At 34.5% G+C, this 23,454-nt stretch overlaps 1 protein-coding gene across 2 annotated transcripts in view; it reads left to right on the top strand.

The window, feature by feature from the left end:
• Positions 1–23,454, top strand: part of ATAD2B (ATPase family AAA domain containing 2B) — an 80,434-nt gene that overhangs the window by 12,898 nt on the left and 44,082 nt on the right. For both annotated transcript variants that reach the window (XM_058179621.1, XM_058179611.1), the window contains exons 3-15: positions 4,447–4,493; positions 5,029–5,182; positions 6,106–6,208; positions 7,334–7,442; positions 8,014–8,130; positions 8,970–9,045; positions 9,878–9,976; positions 11,419–11,530; positions 11,785–11,900; positions 13,548–13,722; positions 15,340–15,428; positions 17,215–17,374; positions 18,082–18,172. In XM_058179621.1, the coding sequence (XP_058035604.1) occupies positions 4,447–4,493; positions 5,029–5,182; positions 6,106–6,208; positions 7,334–7,442; positions 8,014–8,130; positions 8,970–9,045; positions 9,878–9,976; positions 11,419–11,530; positions 11,785–11,900; positions 13,548–13,722; positions 15,340–15,428; positions 17,215–17,374; positions 18,082–18,172 (1,448 nt within the window). The remainder of the gene's footprint in view (positions 1–4,446; positions 4,494–5,028; positions 5,183–6,105; positions 6,209–7,333; positions 7,443–8,013; positions 8,131–8,969; positions 9,046–9,877; positions 9,977–11,418; positions 11,531–11,784; positions 11,901–13,547; positions 13,723–15,339; positions 15,429–17,214; positions 17,375–18,081; positions 18,173–23,454) is intronic.

The raw sequence follows: 23,454 nt of genomic DNA, 5'->3' as shown, positions 1-23,454 counted from the left end.
TGACAAATTTTGTTTCTGGGAAAGAAAAAGAGCAACTCCATCTGTTGCTTACATTAAGACAACTGGAATTCCTTGTGATTATAGTACAGTTTTGTCTGTTCCATGCATATAGTATTATGTTAATAAGTTTAACTAGTTCCATGTTTTATTCAGCAATAGAAAGCATTAGCCATGTTTGTTTCTGCTACAAATGAATAGCTTTTTTTTTTTTGCTGTTAACTCCAAATTTGACCTGTGAGATTGCTCCCTAGCAATTACATAGTTTAACCAATATAACACACACAAATTAGGCTTTGAATTGACCACATACTATTTATGATTCTTTTCAGCATGTTTTACTTGTTCTGCAAGAAAGAAAACAAATGTTACTTTAAACAAAAATAAAACAAAGTATAGAGCTGGGGTGTCCAAACTACGGCCCGCGGGCCAACTGCGGCCCGCGGGTCAGTTTTTATTGGCCCGCAGCAAATTCTGAAAGTATAATTGAATATGGCCCTTTTCGGCCGCCTCCCAGTACTTGCCCGGTGGTTCGCTGCGAGGCTCGTGGCTCCTCCCCATGGGCGGGGAATAATGAAGGGAGGGGGCGGAGGAGGCGGCGAGCGGGAAAGAGGCTGCTGGCCATGCCTGACCCCAGCAGTTCTACCCTCACCTTCCTCGGCCGCCTGGCGAGGCTCCTCGCACCTCCCCATGTCAGACACGCGTGGCCGCAGTGACAGCCATCGAGAAACAGGTGAGGAGGCGGCGAGCGGGAAAGAGGCTGCTGGCCGTGCCCGACCCCAGCAGTTCTACCCTCGCCTTCCTCGGGCCGCCTGGCGAGGCTCCTCGCGCCTCCACCCCTTGGGCAGGGAATAACGAAGGGAGGGGGCGGAGGAGGAGGCGGCGAGCGGGAAAGAGGCTGCTGGCCGTGCCCGACCCCAGCAGTTCTACCCTCGCCTTCCTCGGGCCGCCTGGCGAGGCTCCTCGCGCCTCCACCCCTTGGGCAGGGAATAATGAAGGGAGTTTCAAGTTCATACCAAATACAAAACAAAAGCCAAGATCAGGGGTGTCCAAACTTGGTCTCTTTAAGACTTGTGGACTTCAATTCCCAGAGTTCCTCAGCCACACCCCAAAATAAGCCACGCCCACAGAACTGGTACAAAAAAAATTAGCCCTCCCCCCCCCCTTCAATGGTGTGGCCCATGCCTTTGCTTATTTTTCTGTATTTGGCCCTCACCAAAAAAACTTTGGACACCCCTGGTATAGAGGTAATAGAGGTAATGTATAAATTGTTAAAATTATTGTATTAGGTATCTGGAACGGCACAAATGAATGCTAATATTTCTGATTCCCCACTTTAAAAGCTGAAATGAGACAATGTCCATTTCAAGAGGACCATCATGCCTAATTGAGTTTCCATTATTTATGAACATTTAAACATGAATTGTGTGAAATCAGAAGTGAAAGGCTCATAATGTTTTTAAAAATGGCACTACTAAATATTATTTATCATGATAAATAATTTTTGATATTATTTATGCTAATTAGAGCCAATATCTAAATATCCTTCTATTTTGTTGTTCTATTGCTGAGAGAATCAGTTTGGAATAATGATGGTGGTAGTGATATATACACTCCCCCAAAGAGAAAAACACGAGAAAATCTAACTCCCCCCCTCCTTTTTTAAAAGCCAGCATTCATATGTTTTAGGCAAGAATTCTACAATTATACATTTAAAAATACAATTAATACTTGGTCTCTGGAAAGGAAAAATTAAGAGCTCTTATTTCCATGGTGAGCTCTAAATCCTGAATTTTTCAAAAGTTGTTTATATACTGTATATTTCTGAAGAGGCACATTGTGTGTGTGTGTTTCCTGATTTCTGTGGCAAGATACTCAAAGATGACACATTCACTTCTCTTTCTCTGCTGTTTTGATTGCAGTAATACTTACAATGGCAACATCAGTTTAAAACTAGCATTCATCTGTAGTATTGGTATGGAGGATAAACTGGGAAGAGGGTACAGGAAGTCCTCAAATTATGTTGAGTTGCTTAATGAGCAAAATTATGGCAGACCTCTGAAAAGCTGCTTATCACCTGTTTTTTAAGTTCTGACATCATGTGCACACATACATACACAGAGCGCAGTCACATGGCCACATTTTGGGCGCTTGGGAACTTACCCTCATTTACAGCCGTTTGCAGCACTCCACAAGCATGTATCTGTGATTACAACTTTTTTCCCCGGAAGCCAACATTTACTTCTGTTTCTGGGAAAAAACATCCCATAGCAAACAGTGGGTTCACTTAACAGCCACAGTGTTTGCTTAACAACCTTTATATTCGCCTTGCAACTGCTTCTTTCATCTCACAACTGTTGCGTTCACTTAATGACCATTGCAAAAAAAGATTGTCAAATCAGGGTTATCCCATGATGAACTGCTTTATGATTGACACAGCCCACAGCCATAATTGCCAGGCTAAGTTACAGTCATAAATTGAAGACTACTTGTACAGAAAAGCATGAAAGCTTTGGTGCTGATATCCCTGTTTATCTTTAGTTGGTAGGTTTAATGTAAAAATTATGCCTGTGGAAACTTGTGAAGGTGAATTTCCTAATTATGGCAGGGCCATAAGAGCATTCACCTGAATGTTTTTGCAGATATATTTCCTAGCTTTGCATCAAAAACAAAGATTTCTTCAGTCTGACTGGATTTATTATAGCATTGGTGATGGGATATACACATACATCCAATTATGTACTGGAACAGGCTTGTATTGCTTGTGAGAGCCGATTGTTAAATTTTCTAGTATTTTGCAAGCCAGTAAATAGCAGAACTGAGTTGCTATACCTAGTATTGTGTCAGTCAACTGTTAGCTGGCTAGTAGTGCAGCCAAGTGACTGAAGCCAGCAGAGCCAGTTGTTATGTATTTGCTAGCACACTGCTGCATATATCTATCCTCTTTTCAGTTTAACTCCTTAGCTATTAAGGACAGTAAATTATTTAAAGTTTTTATGTTACAAATTCTTTCTGTGATAATGTTGCATTTTGTAATAGTGGCTAAAGCATATTAAAATTTTTAAAAATTCAAGGTTTTGATTATTGCCATTTTTCATATCCTAATTGGTATAGTAGATATTATTGTTCTATTTGTAATATTAGATTAGTACTATTTATAACATTAGTTTTAGTTAACACTTTGCACAAGTGGAAAGTCCCTGTTATTAGGTAAGTACACAAAATGGAAGAAAAAAAATGTTCTGAGTTGGAATAAAATTATCCCATTTAAAATGTTTCATTAGAATATTTCTTGTATTCCATCTTTGAATTGAAGAAAAAATGAAAGATGTTGAACGTTCCACAATAGGAAACAGTACAAAATCAAAATAAACTTCTTTACTCCTTTATTTTTTTGTCTTAGAACCATTAAAGTAGATTATTAGGTTGAGTGGTAGGTAAATTCATAATAGGTTGTCTATTTGCACAGGCTTAGGACAAAATTCTAGAATAAGAATTGTTTCATTGACCTGGGAATACTCAAACTCTGAATGTTTTTTGATCCCTATCATTTTATGTAACTTTTGCTATAATTACCGTTCAAACTTAGCTGTTTTTGATGATGCTAAGAATTAAACACGTTATTTGCTATTTTGTATTGTGACTATGAGATAGGACCCTACTTCAGCTTGAAAGTATTTTGTTTTCTTTTCAAATAAAAAATATAGCCCTGGAATATATAAACTGATCAATGTAAACTAATTAAAGTTTTATTTTACAACAGATATTTTCTTTTCAAATGTTTGCATTTGAAAGCATTTATCATATTAGCATACAAATTAAAAATGTTATATTTAGTAGCTTGACATCGTTTGAAGCATGATGGTAGATCAATACAAATCATTATTTCAAGGGAATGAACTGAATAGCCTATACCTTACTTGAATGCTTTCCAGAAAGGTAAAAAAATTAGGAATGCTAAACTTCATTAAATGAATACCAAATTTAAAGACTGATACCAGGCTTTCTCATTGATGACTTTAAACCAGAGGTAGAGAACTTGAGTTCTCCAAGCTGTGCAAAGTTTCTGGAAGCAGATGTGGTTCTAGAGATATTCTACAAATTGACTTCATAATTTAACTCAAAAGTAAAATAAATTACATTTTTTGTCTTGGCTTTGTCAATTATTTGAAAGTAGTGTCCTGTGTGGGCATCTATAATGAAAAAAATCACTTTCCTGCTTTCAGTGTATTATTAACTTTGCTCGTTGTTTGTAGAAGCAGCATAAAAATAATTTAACTGTTTTAAAATACACAGATGGGCTATAAATAGTTTTCATATCACTTGTAGAGTTGAAATTATAACAGTTTATGTCCGATATGTAACATTTGAGAATAGAAATAATATCAATATTATGTGAATTGTAATTTTAATACAATAAACTAATTTTCCAAATTAAATTGTTCTTAGGTTAACTTCTCAATCTGGTGCTACTTTACCAAATGGTCGTAGTTTATGTAAGTACTTCATAGTTAAATTGCTTATTCTGATGCATAACATTTTTATATTTTTAATGTTCTTTCTGTCTCCCTAACTTTTCAATGTGCTATATTACTTTTTTCAGTGCAAAAAACTAAACAAAAAAATCTACGTTCATTGTTCCATGACCAAGTACCCACTTGTTAAACTGGCCTAATTTACTTCCATTTTCTTGCTCCTGGCTCCATTCTACTTAGTCTAATTCTACTTAGACTGTACCCCGAATCCCTCAAAGCAAATTTAGCATGAAGGCTGTAGAGTAATATACATTCATTAAAATTGAAATATTTATTGTGGATAAAACAGTATGTCTGTGTGTGTAAATATTTTACACAATTTTTGTACCTTTCTAATCATAAAACACTGGGTAGCTTACTCATGTAAATGCCATTAAAGCAACAAGAACTATATAAACCCAACTGATCTACATTTGCAATAGTCCATGCACCTTGTTATACACATCCTAAATACTTATTATTTTTCAGTATTAATATTATAACTTGAAATTTGCAGCTCTCAAAAGCTGTTCTCTTCGAGGAGAAAAAAAGGGAGACGGTGACCATGCCTGTATAAATGGAGGCAGAGAAATTAGAAAAAGTTGTCGATCTAGAAAAAACAGATTCGAAAGTCTCAATCAGAGTTTACTGTTTGACCAATTGGTAAACAGGTATGTTGGAATAGTGCAATAATAAGAGCACTATAATTTCATGGTATTGTTAAAATTATGTTTGTGTTATATTTCAGTCAATGAGAAGCATTTTATTTATATATTTAAAAAGATGTCCCCCTAGAGTTGAATATTCAGCTTCCAAACAATTTAAACATTTAATTTACTTAGCTAGCCAATTTCAATCTCTGAGAACTTTATTGTACTTATTTTATGCAATCTGTATCCTAGGAAATAGAAAAGAAATGGTTCAGACATTTTTCAGTCTGTCCACTTTACAGTCACACTATCTTAGAGGCAAAACTTTACATTAAAAAAAATGAGGTTCCCAGCAAGAAAAGGAAACCCCTATCCCTGCAATAAATGATGTGAACCAGAATTTTAAGAGTTGAGTTTGTTCAGGAATTATGGAGAATATGGGAATAAACCTTGGTCTCATATTTTTCTAATTTGATTTTTGCCTCTAAACTATATCTGCAAATCATGGATAAAATACAAATTTACTCACACTGGAAGAGGGTAATAATGTTCATTTCCTTAAATGCAGTCCCTTGTATTCAGTAAAAACTTGCTTTGGCACTGAGGATTCCTTCTAAAAAGGGTGTAGAAATTTTGTAATGCAAAAATCACTTTTTTGTGTTTTCTACTAGCTGATTTATTTACTGGACCAAAATTTTATAAGGATCTTATTTAATTTTAATTATATTTAATTATGATCCAGCTTATTGTATTTACTTAACAATAACACAAGGCAGTTGTTACATATTTGACTTGGGGCCAGTCACTCTTTCTCAGCCCAAGTCATCTATCTCATAGAGTTATTGTCGTGGGGAAAACAGTATTGCGTATGTTGAGCTATTTATAAAAATAATAAAGCCAGAATATAAATAAGTAAATAAATTACTACCGTTTTTCTATGTTAGTACTGCTGAAGCTGTTCTTCAGGAAATGGATAATATTAACATCAGACGGAATAGGCGATCAGGTGAAGTGGAACGGTTGCGTATGTGGACAGATACTGAATTTGTAAGTTTAATTCTCTTCTCATCTTTTTTCCTTACATTTTGTTTAAGCCTTGAGTATGTTATAGCTCAGCATTGAAAGCTTAATAAAAAAACGGATCAAATGAATTTTGAATATTCTGTATACAGTTTTCAATCCTTATAACAGGAACAGAAGGGAAAGATATAAAGCAATGCAGCTGGCTAGGGGGAAAACAGGTGTCAATACTGTACTATGTCATAAACAATACAATAATAACTCATACGAAGTGACATGGGTTGTGGTGGATTATATGGTAGTCAACCATCTGTAAGACAGTATGATTAATGCGAAACAGTCCATCTACATATACATGTTTTACTGGTTGGCATTCAGGGCTTATGACTCCCTAAGTTCCTTTAAATAGTAGGAACTGATATCCAAAATCAAGTCGCAGGAACAGGAAAAACAGTTCCTCTGTCCTGTCTGTTGCAACTTTGGAGAATTGCACAACTACTTGCAGGCTGTGGTGGATGAGTGGATAAATGGAAGCTAGCTGATGAGGCAACAAGGCTTTCCCTTCTATGAGCTGGCCAGCTTGCAACAGCCCCGCCCTTCCCAGCTACCTTATTGGCTGCTGGGAAGCTGTGGCTCTGAGTGGTAGAATTCTTGAATCTCTGGCTCATTTCTGTAGATTCCAGCTCTTGGGGCAGCAACAACCTGTGCCTCACATTGCCACATGGTGGCAAGGCCAGAGAATTGTAACCAGCTAGTCAGAGTGCCTTGCTACTGTGAGTTCTACAGTGCTGATTGTGCCTCCCTTGTCTCCAGATGTGGGGGCTTATTCAAGAACAGATGCTCCATTCTTATAAAATCAAATATTTCTATGTGCTGAATAGATACAATAACTGAATTATTTTCTGAACTCTCCCATGAATTCTTTTATAGTTCCTAAGATAGAACACTCAGTACTCTGATTGGAATTTCCAATAAAGATACTTACATTCGTTTAGCCTGTGATTTTAGCATCTCTCTGTCTTGCATACATACAGATTCCCTTTTATTAAAATATTTGTTATGACTATCAGAGTTTGGTTAACTATATAGTTGGAAGCTACATGTATATTTAGCTGTTAGCGATGCAGATCATTCTTGAGGTTTTTATTTTAGGAAAACATGGATATGTACTCAAGAGTGAAAAGGAGGAGGAAATCATTAAGGAGAAATAGCTATGGAATCCAGAACCACCATGAGGTTTCCACAGAAGGTGAAGAAGAAGGTAATGATGATAGTAATTTGACAGCTACTTTGATAAATACAAGTGAAATGCTATTATGTTGAAAAACAACACAAGTTATTTGAGTTCTTAATAATCTGGAAAAACTTATTAATCAAACTATACATTTAAATGTTGGATAATAACAGACGGGTCTTCTTCAATTATGGATTCAGGCCTTGGTAATTCCTTCATGCTTGATAAATTCTAATCAGTGCTGTTTTTTCTCTTCAGACGTTCATGGTGCTTTTGAATGAATTGTTCAGGACTCTGATTGGAAAATATCTTTGCTGTTTGGCCTTTCTTGTCAATTTATAGTTATGATCTTGAAATTATAAGAGCTTTGTCATGTATTCAAAAGTCTCATGGATACCTTATAATATTTCAAGAAGTGTTTTTAAAAATATTAAAATTATATATTATAAAGTTCATTCTGAAATATTGCAAACTGTCCAAATCAGTGTTGCATTTTATAAAATAAATTTCATCTGTAAAGTAACAGGTGCTCTTTAATAGATATTATCAAATTACCTTAGTGTACTTTTATATAAATATTTAATGGGGATTTTTCTAGAATCTCAAGAAGAAGATGGGGATATTGAAGCAGAGGAGGCAGAAGGAGAAGAAAATGATCGTCCATATAATCTCAGACAAAGAAAAACAGTAGATAGATATCAAGCGCCTCCTATAGGTAAGATTTTTAAAAATGGTTTATGTAACTGAAATAACTTGGTTCAGCAATATCTTACCCTTGTTGCAGCATTATATTAGAACTAAATGGATCATGGATCAACTTCATAATAATAAAGTTCAGCAAATGATCATTCCTCTACATTTAATTTATTTAATGTTAAAATTAAATAGGATAAAATGGCTGAAGGAAGAATCATTATCTGCTACTCTCTGTAAGAAGGTGTGTAGGAAAAATATAAACAAAATTTATTACTTCTCCAAGTGTTATTTCCCCCCCCTCTTTTTGCAGTTGAACATATAGTATCAAGGGAGATTTCTATAACAGTTGATAGTTTGGGCTGTTATTGTTTTGAGCAGATACTTATTGTAGCATTTGTCTTACATTTTCCTTTCTTTGATTTACTTACCGAAAAAAGTAGGTACAGTCCTGTTTGTGGTTGTGTTTATGTGACCACCAAGAGTTGTTTGATTGTGGCAGGATATAAATGTAATAAATAAATGAATAATTCTGCCACAGCCTCTACTTGTTAGACTTGATAAAATTAGAAATTCCTCTAAGATCTCTGTCCACTCACTAGGCAACTCACTCAGAACATGTTTTGGGGAATTGCAGACAAACTGCATGCAGCCCTTCCGAACTCTATTTTCACTGGCAGAGACACCATGGGCCAGTCCTTTGCTCTTTACAGAGTGGCCCTGCGGGCCAGATCTAAGCACCCTGCTCTGGCTCCGGCTCCTGGGCCTTGAGTTTGACCCTCCCTGCCTTATAGCAAGGAACTAGATTTTTATACAGTTCTGTAAAAACGTTTACATGTCAAAATTGATTATTTTATCTAGTTCCAGCTCACCAAAAGAAAAGGGAAAACACATTATTTGACATTCATAGATCTCCTGCAAGAAGAAGCCATATCAGGTAAATAACATATTAGGATATTTTCTACTGCCATTATGCTACCATGTTGGAATTTCAGGAATAATTTCTGGAAGAATTGGTTGGGTAAAAAATACAAAAGCTAAGCCAATGCATTCTTCCTCTGTTGTAGCTATAAAATAAAAGAGAAAGACAGCATAACACAATGCAGAGGAATACTTTGCAAATCATTGTCATAGTTTGGTATGCTGGAAGCCGTTACTGCCAGAAATTTTGCTGAAGTAATGTTTTATGAACTACCTTGAATATTTTTGTCATTTTTTTGTTTTTGTCAGTTTCTTACATTTTGTATATATATAAAATTGTTTTCAGCTTTTTTTTAAACAGACTTAGTTCATAGGTAATGATGGGCTGGTAAATTAAATTTTGCAGTAAAGTTTGATGAGGAATGAATGGGGTGATTCTTGTTCTGTGCCTAATAGAGAATGATCTACAGTATTATCTCTGTGTTAATTTCAGGGTTCCTTTTTCCCATTATATTTCAACTTAGAAATTGTGGTTTAATCCCTGTCTTAAAAAAAACACCTTGAAATGTTGATCCTCTTTTGTAGTCAAAAATAAACCACAATTTCTCCTCTTACATTGGAACAATAGTGTTTGTATTTATATGGGAAGACCAGGGATTGCTGTGTCTTGTTGCTTCTCTGACATATCAGTGTATTGTAGCATCTGAACCAGCTCAAGTGATGAAAACAAGAGAAGCATTAAACAAAAGACATTGCAACTTTAAATTATCTGTTTTAATTTGTTAGCATTCACTAAGCACAATTCAGTGCACGCTGATCTTCAGTTAAATGTTCTATTGCTTCCACAGGAGAAAGAAACATGCCATTCATAGTAGCGATACAACCTCTTCAGATGAAGAACGTTTTGAAAGAAGAAAATCTAAAAGCATGGCAAGAGCGAGAAACCGGTAACAATTTCTTTGTCATCATTCAGCCAAGGGAAAAAAATGGCTTGGTTTCATGTGCTTGGCCTGATGAAATTTGCCAACTATGTGGAATTTGTTTTATTTTAATTAAGGATGCTGTTATGAGGCATGGTCATACATGTTATGTAAGGTCCTTGGTGTTCTCTGAGCTTGGTTGTTTTCTTGTAGATGTTTCATTACCAAACTAGGAAACCTCATCAGTGCTCATTGATAATGTTATCTAGCTTGTTAATGAAATGTCTGCAATAAAACAACCACACTCAGAGAACACCAAGGACCCCACAGTTCAGCTCTAAGCTACAAATATTGTCTTCTAGTCATAGAACTTATGCATGTAAAACATGTTTTTATATCATGGGATTTCTTCATACCTGCCCATCTGTGAACATAAATTTGCATTTCCTATTGGAGGTTAGGAGTGAGGCATTGTTTTTTCTTGATTATTGTTCTTCTTTTGTCTTAACTGATACCTTCTATGCCAGAAAAGAGTAGAACATCTTTCTTATCAGAATGCCTCCAATGTTATTCTACAGAATCGTGCACTTATTTGACAACTTTTCAGGGCAAATGGAGCTATAAAGAAAAGAATAGCAACATTTTTAGGCTGGGGACTGAATATTGTCTTTGTACTCTTCTGAAGGTTCTATAGGGCACAGCCACTGATATACTGATGTTATTAGAATGTGTAGACTAAAATTTTTACCTTTGGATTTATTTTTTGTTTGTTTGTTTGAGATTGCTAACAAGTGCCTAAAGTCTTAATGAAGAAGTATATGAGGAATAGGAATTTTAACAAGGGCAGCCAGGGATTTCAAATAAGCTATAGACTGGGCCCATCCTTACTGTTTCTAAAATATAGTGCCTCCTTCCAGTGGTGAAATCTATTTTTTTTTTTTACTATTGGTTCTGTGGGCTTGGCTTGGTGGGCATGGCTTGGTGGGCGTGGCAGGGGAAGAATACTGCAAAATCTCCATTCCCTCCCCACTCCTGGGGGAAGGATATTGTAAAATCTCCATTCCCACCCCACTCTGGGGCCAGCCAGAGGTGGTATTTGCTGGTTCTCTGAACTACTCAAAATTTCCGCTACCAGTTCTCCAGAACCTGTCAGAACCTGCTGGATTTCACCCCTGCCTCCTTCCTCCCTCCATCGTTTGCAAAATTCCACTGAATGTAATTTTAGATGCATCCCAATTTATTTTGATGTATTATTTGAATTTTTTTACTTTTGGGGGTGGCAGTGGGATTATTGGTTCATTATGTCTTCATGAAAATTATAATTCTTTTCTCTAATGACTAACGTTCTCATTTTATTTTTGGGACAAGATGAAATACTGTACCTGAAAAGTCACAGTTCCATTCTATGCATGCATGCATGCATCTTTATTCAGCATGAAATTTATGGATTTTTTTTAATATTGTCATAGGTGTCTGCCAATGAATTTCAGAGCAGAAGATTTGGCTAGTGGAATCTTACGTGAACGAGTGAAAGTTGGAGCAAGCTTGGCTGACGTGGATCCAATGACTCTTGACAAATCGGTGTGCTTTTTTTCTTTGTTTAGAATTGACTGTGCTAAAAGGAAAATCTTTAAGCTGGTTTGTAAAATTCAATCTTAAAGAATTAAATGTTTATAGCTACTTCGCTTACACCAGATTAAAAGTAGACCATTTTGGATAATATTTTTATTATTGAAATTTTGAAATACATTGATGGCTTTTCCACATAAACTGGGCAAATGATAAGTTAAATTTCCAATGTTAATTTCTTTTATTGCTTTTTATCTTCCTTTTAGGTCCGTTTTGATAGTATAGGTGGGTTGAGCAATCATATTCATGCACTTAAGGAAATGGTTATATTTCCTCTTCTGTATCCTGAAATATTTGAAAAATTCAAAATTCAGCCACCGAGGTAGGCTTTCATATTTACATTTGAATTAATTTACCAGAATACACAAAGTTTGTTGGATTTAGGTTTATTTTAAAGAATAGCTTAACAAAGAAATGGACAAAAGTTAGATCTGAATTAATTTAATTTAATTAAAATAAACCACATGGGCCAACATGATTATTTCCTATATTTAATTATTTTAAAATCCTATTTGTCAGATTAAAAGATACAATATGGGACAAGTTATTTGAAGGGGGGACACTCTAGGTTTTGCTGGCTGCAGTTGGGTTCAGCCGTTTGACTTAAGCAGGAAAAAAACCATTCCTAGATCAGATTCTCTCTTCCATACCCCAATATGCCTCCAAATCTCTGGAAAAATGGAATAGTTGTGAGAAAGTTGTTGGAATTGAAGTTTGCTGAGAGAAGAAGATAATAGGCTAGGTCAAATACATTTGTGTGACATTTGATGAAATAACTTGCTTCAAAAAAATTTCTTGCAGAAAAGGTATTTTACATTTTTAGCAATTTTGTGTTGTATAATTTCTCTTAAAGTTGCCAATCTAGAAGTATGAGAAAGCTAAGGAAAATAGAGCTGTCAGACAAAGACCATTCTACACTTCTGTGAAAATTTAATGAAGCGAAATAGTTCAATAATACTGTAAAATGTGGAATCAATCAATATTGATCCATCCTGTACAAAGAAAAATGCAATTGAGTTTGTTCATTCAGAATTATCTTTTAAAATGAAACTTTTGATTTCAATAATGGTTGGAAAACTGGAATTTTTAAAAGGCTTCCTAAGTATATCAAGTCTTCAGATATGCGTTAAGATCTCACTGACTTATGTTTATATCCATGTAATTTAGGAATGCAGAATTTAGATTTGATTTCTTGGTATGTTTCACAAGACCATAAAAAAGCAGCTTGATTTTTAAATGTAACACAGAAACAGAATAGCATTGTGGGTTCTTCGACTTATGAAAGGCGCTATTGAATTTTTAAAGATGAATGGATGCCAATAAAGATGGAAATAGTTATGGAGATCCTCCAGAGAAACTAAGAGTTGGCAAAATTCCTTACTGTAAAAGTTTGATGCTGTATATGTGCTATATGAGGCAGAAAAGCATAGGATTTTCCTAATAAAAACTAATTTTTGTCCCAAGGCTCATCACTGTTTTCATTCCTCCTGATCCTATTTACTGAAACTAATGGTTGCATGAGACACAGGAAACTTGGGAGATTGTTATTTAGTTATAACAAAGCTAGTGTTATAACTTTATTCATTTGCATTTGTTTACAATATTTGTTTGATTTATATAGCTGCCCGCTTGACACCCAACATCAGAGATGTCACGTGTATGCCCTATCTCTGATGTTCATGTTAATTTATGATGCTTTTATGCAACAATAAATTTGCCCAGCATATTAGAAAAAAGTGAATGTCATTTTTGCTAAAAAAGAAAAAAATGGTATAGATTAAAAATAATAACCACTCATAAATATTTTCTACTTTTCCCTTTCATCATTTTTAATTAGCAATAACTTTTATTTCACTGGGTATCCAAAACAGATCACTGAGCACTTGTGTCCCTTACGTTGGTAGCAAATACTGGGCTGCTTATGAAGAAAAAGAAATAGTGATTTCTGTATCTGTCCATTTGTCTTCAGGGGCTGTTTGTTTTATGGTCCTCCTGGAACAGGTAAAACCTTGGTGGCTAGAGCTCTGGCCAATGAATGCACTCATGGGGACAGAAAAGTTGCCTTTTTTATGAGGAAAGGAGCAGACTGTCTCAGTAAATGGGTTGGTGAATCTGAACGGCAGCTTCGACTCCTCTTTGATCAAGTTAGTACACAATTTTATGTATTCAATCCTTCAGCTGAAGCAGGAGATCTGTTTGAACACTTTTGCTACTTGCTAATCTCTCTCTCTATGTTTGCAAAGGTAATACCATAATGAGCAAAAGTATTTCCCATTCAGCATAGCTGGATGAAAATTGATTTTGTTTCCAGTCCCTGTTGTTGTATTGTCAGACTGAGTTCATTACCTGGGATCATGGTAGTTCCTGTATTAATATTTGCTGGAGTCATTATAGGAAGAAGAAAAAGGTCATTAAATGAATAACAGCTAAGAATAGAAACAATTGCTGGGAGTAACCGTGAACCATAAGACATGAAGGAAATATTTTGTTTCCTCCAGTTATGATTTTCATTCTGAAAATTAAGCAAATATAATTTGCTGCATCTCTAGTCCAAAGGACAAATTGTATTTGTCAACTTTTTTTAAAAAGGCTAATTGTATTGATGAGTGAGACAATATCCTCTCCACAGAATGGAGTCCTTTGATACTAAAGCTCTTGGGTGGAGGAAGACCCATTGCTCTGCTTCATCTTCCATCATTAGATGATTGACACTGAGGAGTGTGGTTCCAGAAGGGGAAAGAGTCTCCACTTGGAATTCTATAGACTTAATAGATCTTGCAGGCCAATTTTGGCAAATGTACCTTTTCATTGTTAGGAAATGCCCATAAAAACATTTATGTTTCAGAAAGACGAATAAGTGAAGTTGCTAATAAAAAAGAAACTGGAATAAGTTGTCAAATCAGTAGAAAATGCAATAGCTCCTTTTGCTTCAAGAGATAAAAAAGTGATATTGATTACTCAACACCTCTGACTTCTTGTATTTTTGCTTGTACTCCTTCAAAGACACTCTTGATATTTTTGTACTGATTGAAGAATAAAATTAGTTTCCTCAAAGCATATAAGTTCTTGGAGGTGAAAATGTCAGAAAAAAAAGTATCCGTGTAACTGGTATTGGATGAGATCGTATTTACATAGTTTACACCCTAGCCACTAATAGATAATCTTGTGGAGCTGATTAGGGATGGACCTGGTTAGTACATGTATAAAAGACCACTGTGAAAGATTAGAGCTGTAGGAATTTGTTGAAATATATCCTGGAAGTAGGAAGAGACAAGTCAGTTCAGTAAGGTTGCCAAGAAAGCTCTGTGAGTTTTAGATCATTAGTAAAAGTCATTGGGAGTTGAGCTTAGCTAAAAGAAAATTTTCAGGAAACTCAAAAAATCAACTGCTTTTAAATGCAGAAATATTTTTCCAATAAGCTTCTACAAAGATGGCCCAATTTCTTTTTTTCAGAGCTTTTAAAGTTTATTTTCACATTTGACATGGGGCTACTCCCAACCCTAATCCACCCTATCATTACTCGTGTGGAGGCTACCAGTTTTTTCCATCATGAAGTCTACCTATTAGCTGTCAAAGGTAATCTGCAGTATGTACACAGGGCAGAGTTAATGCATTTTCTTGGCTTTATAATTACGAGTGAACTCAAGGACTTTAGTGTTTTTGATTCAATACAGCAATTAAAGATAATTTTTCTCATAGCTTTTAAAAGTATAAAAATTATTTTCATATCTACAATTAATTTTGTTTGTTGCTTACCCCAGGCATACCTGATGAGGCCATCCATAATCTTTTTTGATGAAATAGATGGCTTGGCCCCAGTCCGCTCCAGTAGACAAGACCAAATTCACAGGTGAGGTTAGCATATTACTTCTAGTATATGTAACATTGGATGCATAAATAGTGGTGGTTTTCTTCCATTCCCCACCATTCAGTCAGAACTGAAGAAGCTGCTTGGATGAGAAGAGAAATGTTTTCAAAGAAAAAAACCCAAGAAAGCCCAGTTGCCATTTTGAAAAGCTTTGGGACAATTAGAGATCTAGTTTATCAAATGCTTGTGCCACTCAGCCTAACTCAGTTCCTTTTGCCTTTCTTATTCTTATTGATCCAGTGACTGTAAAGTTTGCCTTTCTTAGATGCTGAATATGATTTAGTGTGTTCAAAAAGGAGTCATTTTAACTTGTGCACTGAAAATAGGGTTACTACTGAGTCTGAGACAAAAAGGACATGGATGAGAATAAACATTAATTACCTACTTGGAGATAGATTGAGAGACTGACTAATTCAAGAAAAGGATAGACCTTTTTCAAACTTCCTCCTCTCCTTTCAGATTATCTAACAAAGAAAACCTTCATGATAATTAGATGGTGTTCTAGCTTTTTAATAGCAGCACAATTAAAATATTTATGTTATCCAGGTTAATTCTAAATGAAAATATTGAAGAAACAATTGAGGGGAAGAGAAGCTTTTCTTTCTTACCTCTGTCCTAGATTTACTGTTCTATAAATCTAACATTAACATTCAGATTAAGGTTATTGAATGGCTCCAGGACAGTAACTATGACTCTCAGCTAGAATCTTAAACTCTACACCATGCACTAGAGCTTATTCTAGATTTTACATTTTCTTAGAATTGAGTTGGCATCTGAGAGCTAAGTTGGCATCAGATGGCATCTGATGATGAAAGACTTCCTTTAGTGCAACATTTGGTAGCTACTGTATGACACTAATTTGCAGTCTGCAAATGAAATTTGCAGACTGTTTTCAGTTTTAATTTAAACAAGATTTTAACCTTTAAATCTTAAATAAGACCACCTATCTGAGTATGCCCAAACACTAATATTGAAAATAGGAGATCTTCTAAAAATGTACCCTGATTTCAAAATTCAATTTATCTAGCCCATAGAAGTGATCTATCACTTGCATCACGCCCAGACTAAAAAATACTTCCTTAAGAGTTGTGTTTAGCTCCCATAGTTTCCATGTTTAAGAAAGAAGGTAAGACCTTCATTTTAATCAGGATTTTCAAGTTGATTAATGATTTTAGATATTTAAGATATTTTTAAAAATTTGGTTTTAATTCACGCAAACACACTAACTTAAGTGGAAATAGAAAAGTGGGCCACAAACAGGAACCAATTCATGAAATCATTAATGTCTAAATAGGATCAATTATTTTTCGGCAAAAGGAGCTGTGGTGGCTCAATGGTTAAAGATGATGAGCTTGTCAGCTGGAGTCGAAATTTGAGACCCAAGTGCCACACAATGGGGTGAGCTATCTTTACTTGACCAGCTCCTGCCCACCTAGCAGTTCGAAAGCATGCAAATGCAAGTAGATTAATAGGTGCCACTTTGATGGGAAGGTAACATCATTCTGTGCTTCTTGACATATAGTCATGCTAGCTGCATGACCACGGAAGTGTCTTTGGACAATGCAGGCTCTCTTGGTTAAGAAACAGAGATGAGTGTTGCCCCCTTGGGTTGGACACGACTGGACAGGGGAAACCCTTTACCTTTACTTTACGTTTTGGCAATATGTACTTGTCACTTCAGTATTGTTTGTTTAAAGTTAAGTTTGAAATGCTGCATGTATCTATTAATGCTTTGCCCTAAACAAAATTATGTTGAAATATGTTTTAGCTCTATTGTGTCTACATTACTTGCACTCATGGATGGATTGGACAACAGAGGTGAAATAGTTGTCATTGGTGCTACAAACAGACTTGATTCGATAGATCCAGCACTCAGGAGACCAGGTCGCTTTGACAGGGAATTTCTTTTTAGCTTGCCTGATCAAAAGGTAGGCATATAAAAGGCTATCTTTGTGTGTCTTATATTTTCTTGTGCTTTTATGTTCCAAGCCAATTTTTGAAATGATAACTTCATAGTCTCAGATAATGCTATTACATGTAGAAAATTGTGGCAGTTAAATCATATCAGTCCCCATGTAAGATATTAGACCCTTTTGCATTCCCAGTGGAATTGTCAGCTTTTGCCTGAAACTAGGTAAAATGCACTTCATTCCAATATGAGCTTGGAACTTATTCAAAACAATCATGTCTAACAAGCTCATTGATTATGAGCATTCTGTTTCCAACCGAAATATTGCTGCATAGCTCACAACATCAATTTTTATATTAGCATGTGTTTATTGAAATGTTCCTTTGAATCATTACAGTTATATTTAGTAGACTGGCAATGCTATATTTATAATATTTATATAGAAAAATAATTAAAAGAGAATAATGCATATTCCTTTAGTATTATTTAGTATGCTTCTTTTAGATTAAAATATATTAAGGTCAGTTTTATTATCTATTGATATTTCTACTCTAAACATTCCAATAGCAATCTTTATTATGATACTTCTTTAGTTCAGTAATTTTTCTATATTAAATGATTTGGGGAAAAATATATTAAAGAGCAGTTGATGACCTATTTGTATGACTGATGTATTTGATATAGCTTTGTGATGAAATTCTTAAAATCTCTTTATTTCTCTGTTAGGCAAGAAAGCACATTTTACAAATTCATACCAGGGACTGGAATCCAAAATTGTCCAATCATTTTTTAGGAGAACTAGCTGAAAAATGTGTTGGTGAGTAGTATCATCTTTTACTTTTACTTTCTATATTTTTATTCCTGAAAAACATTAAAAAATGTTTGAAGCTTTCTGATTAAATTTCTATTTGTGATTAATTTTTCCATTTTATATTTGAAGTTTTATGTTAATTCATGTCAGAAAATGTAAATATTTATTTTCATTCCACTTGCCAAAGTTTCCAGTCAGTACCTCAAATCTTAACATATTTTGAAAAATCTTGGTATGAACCATGTTCTTTTATGTGATTAAGCAAAACAACTCCAAAACTAATATGATAAAATTTTATAAGGAAAAATTAATATCGGCCATGAATATTTCATAAATAAAATTGGGATAACTGCTTGCTTTCCTACAACATTTAAATGATATGGTTTGCACTAAGAAAACATCTACGTTAATAATCCTCCTAATTCTAAAGTATAATTAGCATAAGTGAATGACTGGCACAGGATACAATTTTCTGTCTCTTGAGTTATCCATACCTAAAACATATTATGGAACACCAGACAAGATATACTGCTAATAGATTTGCTGAACAAAATAAAAAAAAATCTTACTACGCTAGCAACTGTTGTAGTTGTTTCTTACTAGACAGAGCATCAGAGTAAGATTGCTAAGAGACATACTTTAGCATTGCAAATACATCACTAAAAAACACAGTCTCTTCAAAAGAATGCTCATCTTCTGTCAATCTTGTGTTAGTCTTCAATTTTGAAAAACGACGGCATCAAATCATTCAACTCTCCAAACAGAACAGTAACATTTTAAACTGAGCACCGTCCATTCAGACAGCTACTGTACACATCCGAATTATCCTCTTCATCCACAGGAACATCTATCTCCGAAGCAGCATTCTTCCACTTTTGATCTGCAAAGACCCCAACATCTCCTGGTGAGAAGAAAATAATTATCCAACAAATGACAAATTAAGCTTTGTCTGGTGTAAGAAAGCATGTGCCAAATCCATTTCATGTAGATTCTTTTAGTGACTCTACAGCAACCATTTAGCAGATAGAAAATACAAGTTGAGTCCTTCATTGGCCAATATTCCAGTTTGAAAAATGATATTTTATGAATGTGAAGACTCTCTTACAGATCTTATAATGAGGTGTGATTGCTTAGATTTACAGGAAAATCTCCTCTAAGTCTAAAATAGAGAAAATCCTACAGCTTTTGTTCTGAATTTTCCACTGAAGATAGATTTATATTTTTAAATCTTACAAACATTGTGCAAGTCTAATAAAAGAATAACATTTTTTTCATCATTTACAAAGATGAGTCATTTTTTTTTTGTTTTAGCTTGTAATGCATAGTCTGTTTGGCATTTTAAAAATTTATGTGCATCTTTTAGACTCACATGTTTACTTAGTATTTTATTTGATGCCATTGATAAACACTTTCTATTATTCACCCCTTGTGGGAATTCTAGGGAGAAAAGTTTGCTTGCTTTTGATATTGCCACTAAGAAAGGCTGCATTTTGCAGAAGTAATATGCTTAATAATCATAGATTTCACTCAATGATTTGTGCTTAGTTTAAACGTTTTAATGTTTTATTTTGATCTTAGAACCTGCACACAAATCCTAGTTATTACTGTGTGGCTTCTTAAGGCTGAAATTACTCTGGAAAGAAAATTAAAGTTTTAATAGACTTTATAGTTGTGTGGGGCTTTAAGAAATCTTGGATACAACCCTGCATGAAATATCTATATAATGCAACATGGCTAGAAAAGGCATAAAAACGATGGAAGCCTACCTCGTTGGGTCATCTTTTGAAAAAGGGACCCAGAATGCATTTTCAAAGTAGGTGGTGATCTGCCTGTGTCTTACGCAGTTCGGGTCTTAGGAAATCACAATTTGAAGCTCTGCAGAAATATTCTTCTAGTTTGACATGCAGGTTTAAATGGAAATGTAACATTTTCTAAGTTTCTAGACAATTTGAAAAAAACATGGATATAGAAGTAATTGGTAAGATCGGGATGATAATGATAAAAGGTTATAAAATAAAAGTCATATGTTTCCAGCTCTTGAAAATTTGAGACTCTTTAATCCATACAAGTACTTTGCATACTAACAGAGCCCTCTGATTGCATCAAATTGTATTTAATGGGTAATTTATCAACATTTACTTGCATATGCATGAGGGCTCTTCAGTCAAAATTCTCTTCTAGCCTGCTGTTATTTTATGGTATCTATCAGATATAATCGATATGTTCTGATATCCCATATACTTTTTTTGTGATAAACCAGTTAAGGCAATATTAAAATCTGCTTTTAAAAATGGGGTGTCCATTCTTCAGGCAATTCAGTTATTCCAGTTTGCAGTTGCTTCTGTAATATATGGTTTGTGACATGAACTAAAATTCAAGATTTTTCCTCCCCTTCCATTTCCATCTGGTAACAAATCTCACTGTTTTTGTCATTTAAATTTATTTTATTTATTGCACTTTACAAGAACACTTGTTTCATCTATAACTTCTTTATATTTCTTTCTATTAATTCTACATCTTAACATATCTTAGTTTATGTGATCTAAGTCTTTGGACAACCTGATTTTCTTAGTGTACTCTTCCAATCTAAATATATATTATGAACAAAAATAATGTATTAAATAAGGAACAAGGCTGAATTATAGAAGATTTTTGACAACTGAACTTTATTTACTTTGGAATTTATAACTTTTCATATGGCTTATTTTCCTCGATCTTTAACTAAATCATCTTCTGTTTAACTCATTGCTTGCTTAACTCAAAACTTAATTTTTGAGAGACTGCCTCATCAGAGACATTATTAAAATTCAAAAGCCTCTCCTGAATTTCAGCTCCCTGGCAAGTTCTTTACCTAGCAGAGGTCATCAGATGAACCTGAAATTAGATTATGTAACTTCACATTAGTATCCCTTCTCTATATTTTAGGTGTATATTCTAAGACAGGGATCTGCAAACTTGGCTCTTTTAAGACTTGTGGACTTCAACTCCCAACTTCAACTTCAACTCTGGGAGTTGAAGTCCACAAGTCTTAAAAGAGCCAAGTTTGCAGACCCCTGTTCTAAGGCATCTTCTGTCTGTGAGGATTTACTGTACTAACTGATCCAATGCTATTTAAGATGCTTGTAGTCCTCCCATAAAGCTTGGATAATTCTCATTTTACTCCCACTTTAAGATTAACTTTTCTGAATTGTAGATTCTTATTACGATCAGAGTGCATCAAGCTATTTTAGTTTTCAGCTTCCATTTCTGTGCTATTTTACTTCACACAAATTTTTCAAGCTTTATTCTTTTTAAATACTGAAGCAAAATAACTGTAAAGATCATCTTCCAAAATACAATTTGGTAAAATGCAAAACATGCTATGGCTCTCATGTAAATTTCTTGCATGCCAGTTCTTTCTGAAATCATACTTCATTTAATACTCTTTAACATTACGTATCTTTTTATATGTGTAATTCTTTTCTATTTATTATTCCATCTTTTTTCAAAATATTATGAATTTCCACATTACATAAATGCATTATTATTTATTTGCTTTATATGCCATTTTTAATGCAGACAAAACATACAAGATATTTTACTGTTGAACAGTGTACACAGATGGAAAAATAAAATTAAACACAGTATAAAAATATAAAAATTAATTAAAACTTAAAATGTGAATTTGTGTGTGTGTGTGTGTGTATTAGGCACATTGCAGGAAAGCAATTCTATAATTTATAATCAGACTATTGAGAACATTATCCTGAAGTTTCTTCTTTCTGATTGTTACAAGACAGAAAGAGTAAATCAAAGAATATCACACTATACTGGCTTTATTTGTATTTTAAAATCAACTATGCTATGAACAGGCTTGAGTTTTATTTTTAACCATTTATATATTGGTTCATTAAAAAGCTCACAAGTCCTACCTGAGGAACAGATGGCAGCTGCAGCACAGAGACCTTTGTATAAATCCTTCTTGTGCTACAATTGCACTTACACCTAAATCAAGAGAGTGTGGTGTGTGCGTGGGGGGGGGCACTTATTCACATGGTCTCATGCCTTAGCTGTATCTTGACTGGATTATTGCAATGCTGTGTACAGAGGACTGCTCTTGAAGACTACCTGGAAACTTCAGGTATGGTGGCACAAGGAGCTGTGGCGATGGCATGCTATGCCTGTGTAACACTGTTACCTGATCCGGTTATCAGTAGGTTTACAAGTGCAATTCAAGATGTTGGTGGTTGCCTACATCTGCCTATTTTGTAAGAACTGACTGTCCACATGCATCAGTTTTCATTTATTAAGTGATGTAATCTGAAGATATGTAGGAGACATGCCTTCTCTGTCCTGACCCTATTCTCTTTGACTGTTTGGCTGCCTTTTCCCTTTTTTATGGTTTTGATTGTTGTACTGATTCCATATGTCACCCAGGATCATTCTGAGTGGATAGCCTACAAAGATAGACAGACAGACAGACAGACAGACAGACTGCAAGAATTGTGTTCTCAATATATGACATATTCTGCACTTTCACATGATTGCAATTTTAATTATATAACTTATATTTATATAATTAAATATAATTTATAAAACTATAATTTTATAAATTTTATAAAATTTATAAAACTATAATACCTTACAGTTTTGTAAAGATTCATTAATTCATTGTAATATTCATTTTTCAAAAAATTGTAGCAATATTTGACAATATTAATTAAATACATTGTGTATTATTTCCGACACTTTGACAGTTTATTGATCTGTATTATATAATGAGGGTAGCAACTATGTTGCATAAAACTTTGTTTATAGGATGATACTGCTCTGGAATTTTGACATTCCAGAAGTTCCTCAATACCTAGTTGTGTCATCAGGTCTGGGGTTCCCAGGGAATCTGAGACACGCTTATATGGTTCCATTGCTGAGCTGGCTATTCTTATTCTCTCTTTATCTAGGGTTTGTATATTTGTTTTTATAATACTTATCTTTTAATGTTGATGTTTATATTTTTGTATTGATTGTTTCTTACATGTATTGTTTTATCATATTGTTGTATGTCTCCCAGAGTCATTTTTGTGAGATGGACCGCTACGTATATTTGATAAATGAATGAATGAATAAATAAATAAAATAACCAGGAGCCCCTCACAGGAGTTTTGAAATAAATCATTTATCAAACTCCGCTAGCTAACCAATGACAATGAATCATTAGAATGGTAGGTCAACATTCTGGAAAGGGTGCCTATTTCTGCTTTCCACTATAGAGCCAGGTAAATAACTTTATTGTTTTTCCTGATAAACTA

This window comes from Ahaetulla prasina, chromosome 1, assembly GCF_028640845.1.
Source record: "Ahaetulla prasina isolate Xishuangbanna chromosome 1, ASM2864084v1, whole genome shotgun sequence".
NCBI classification, from domain to species: Eukaryota; Metazoa; Chordata; class Lepidosauria; order Squamata; family Colubridae; genus Ahaetulla; species Ahaetulla prasina.
This window is presented reverse-complemented; position numbering and strand designations above follow the sequence as displayed.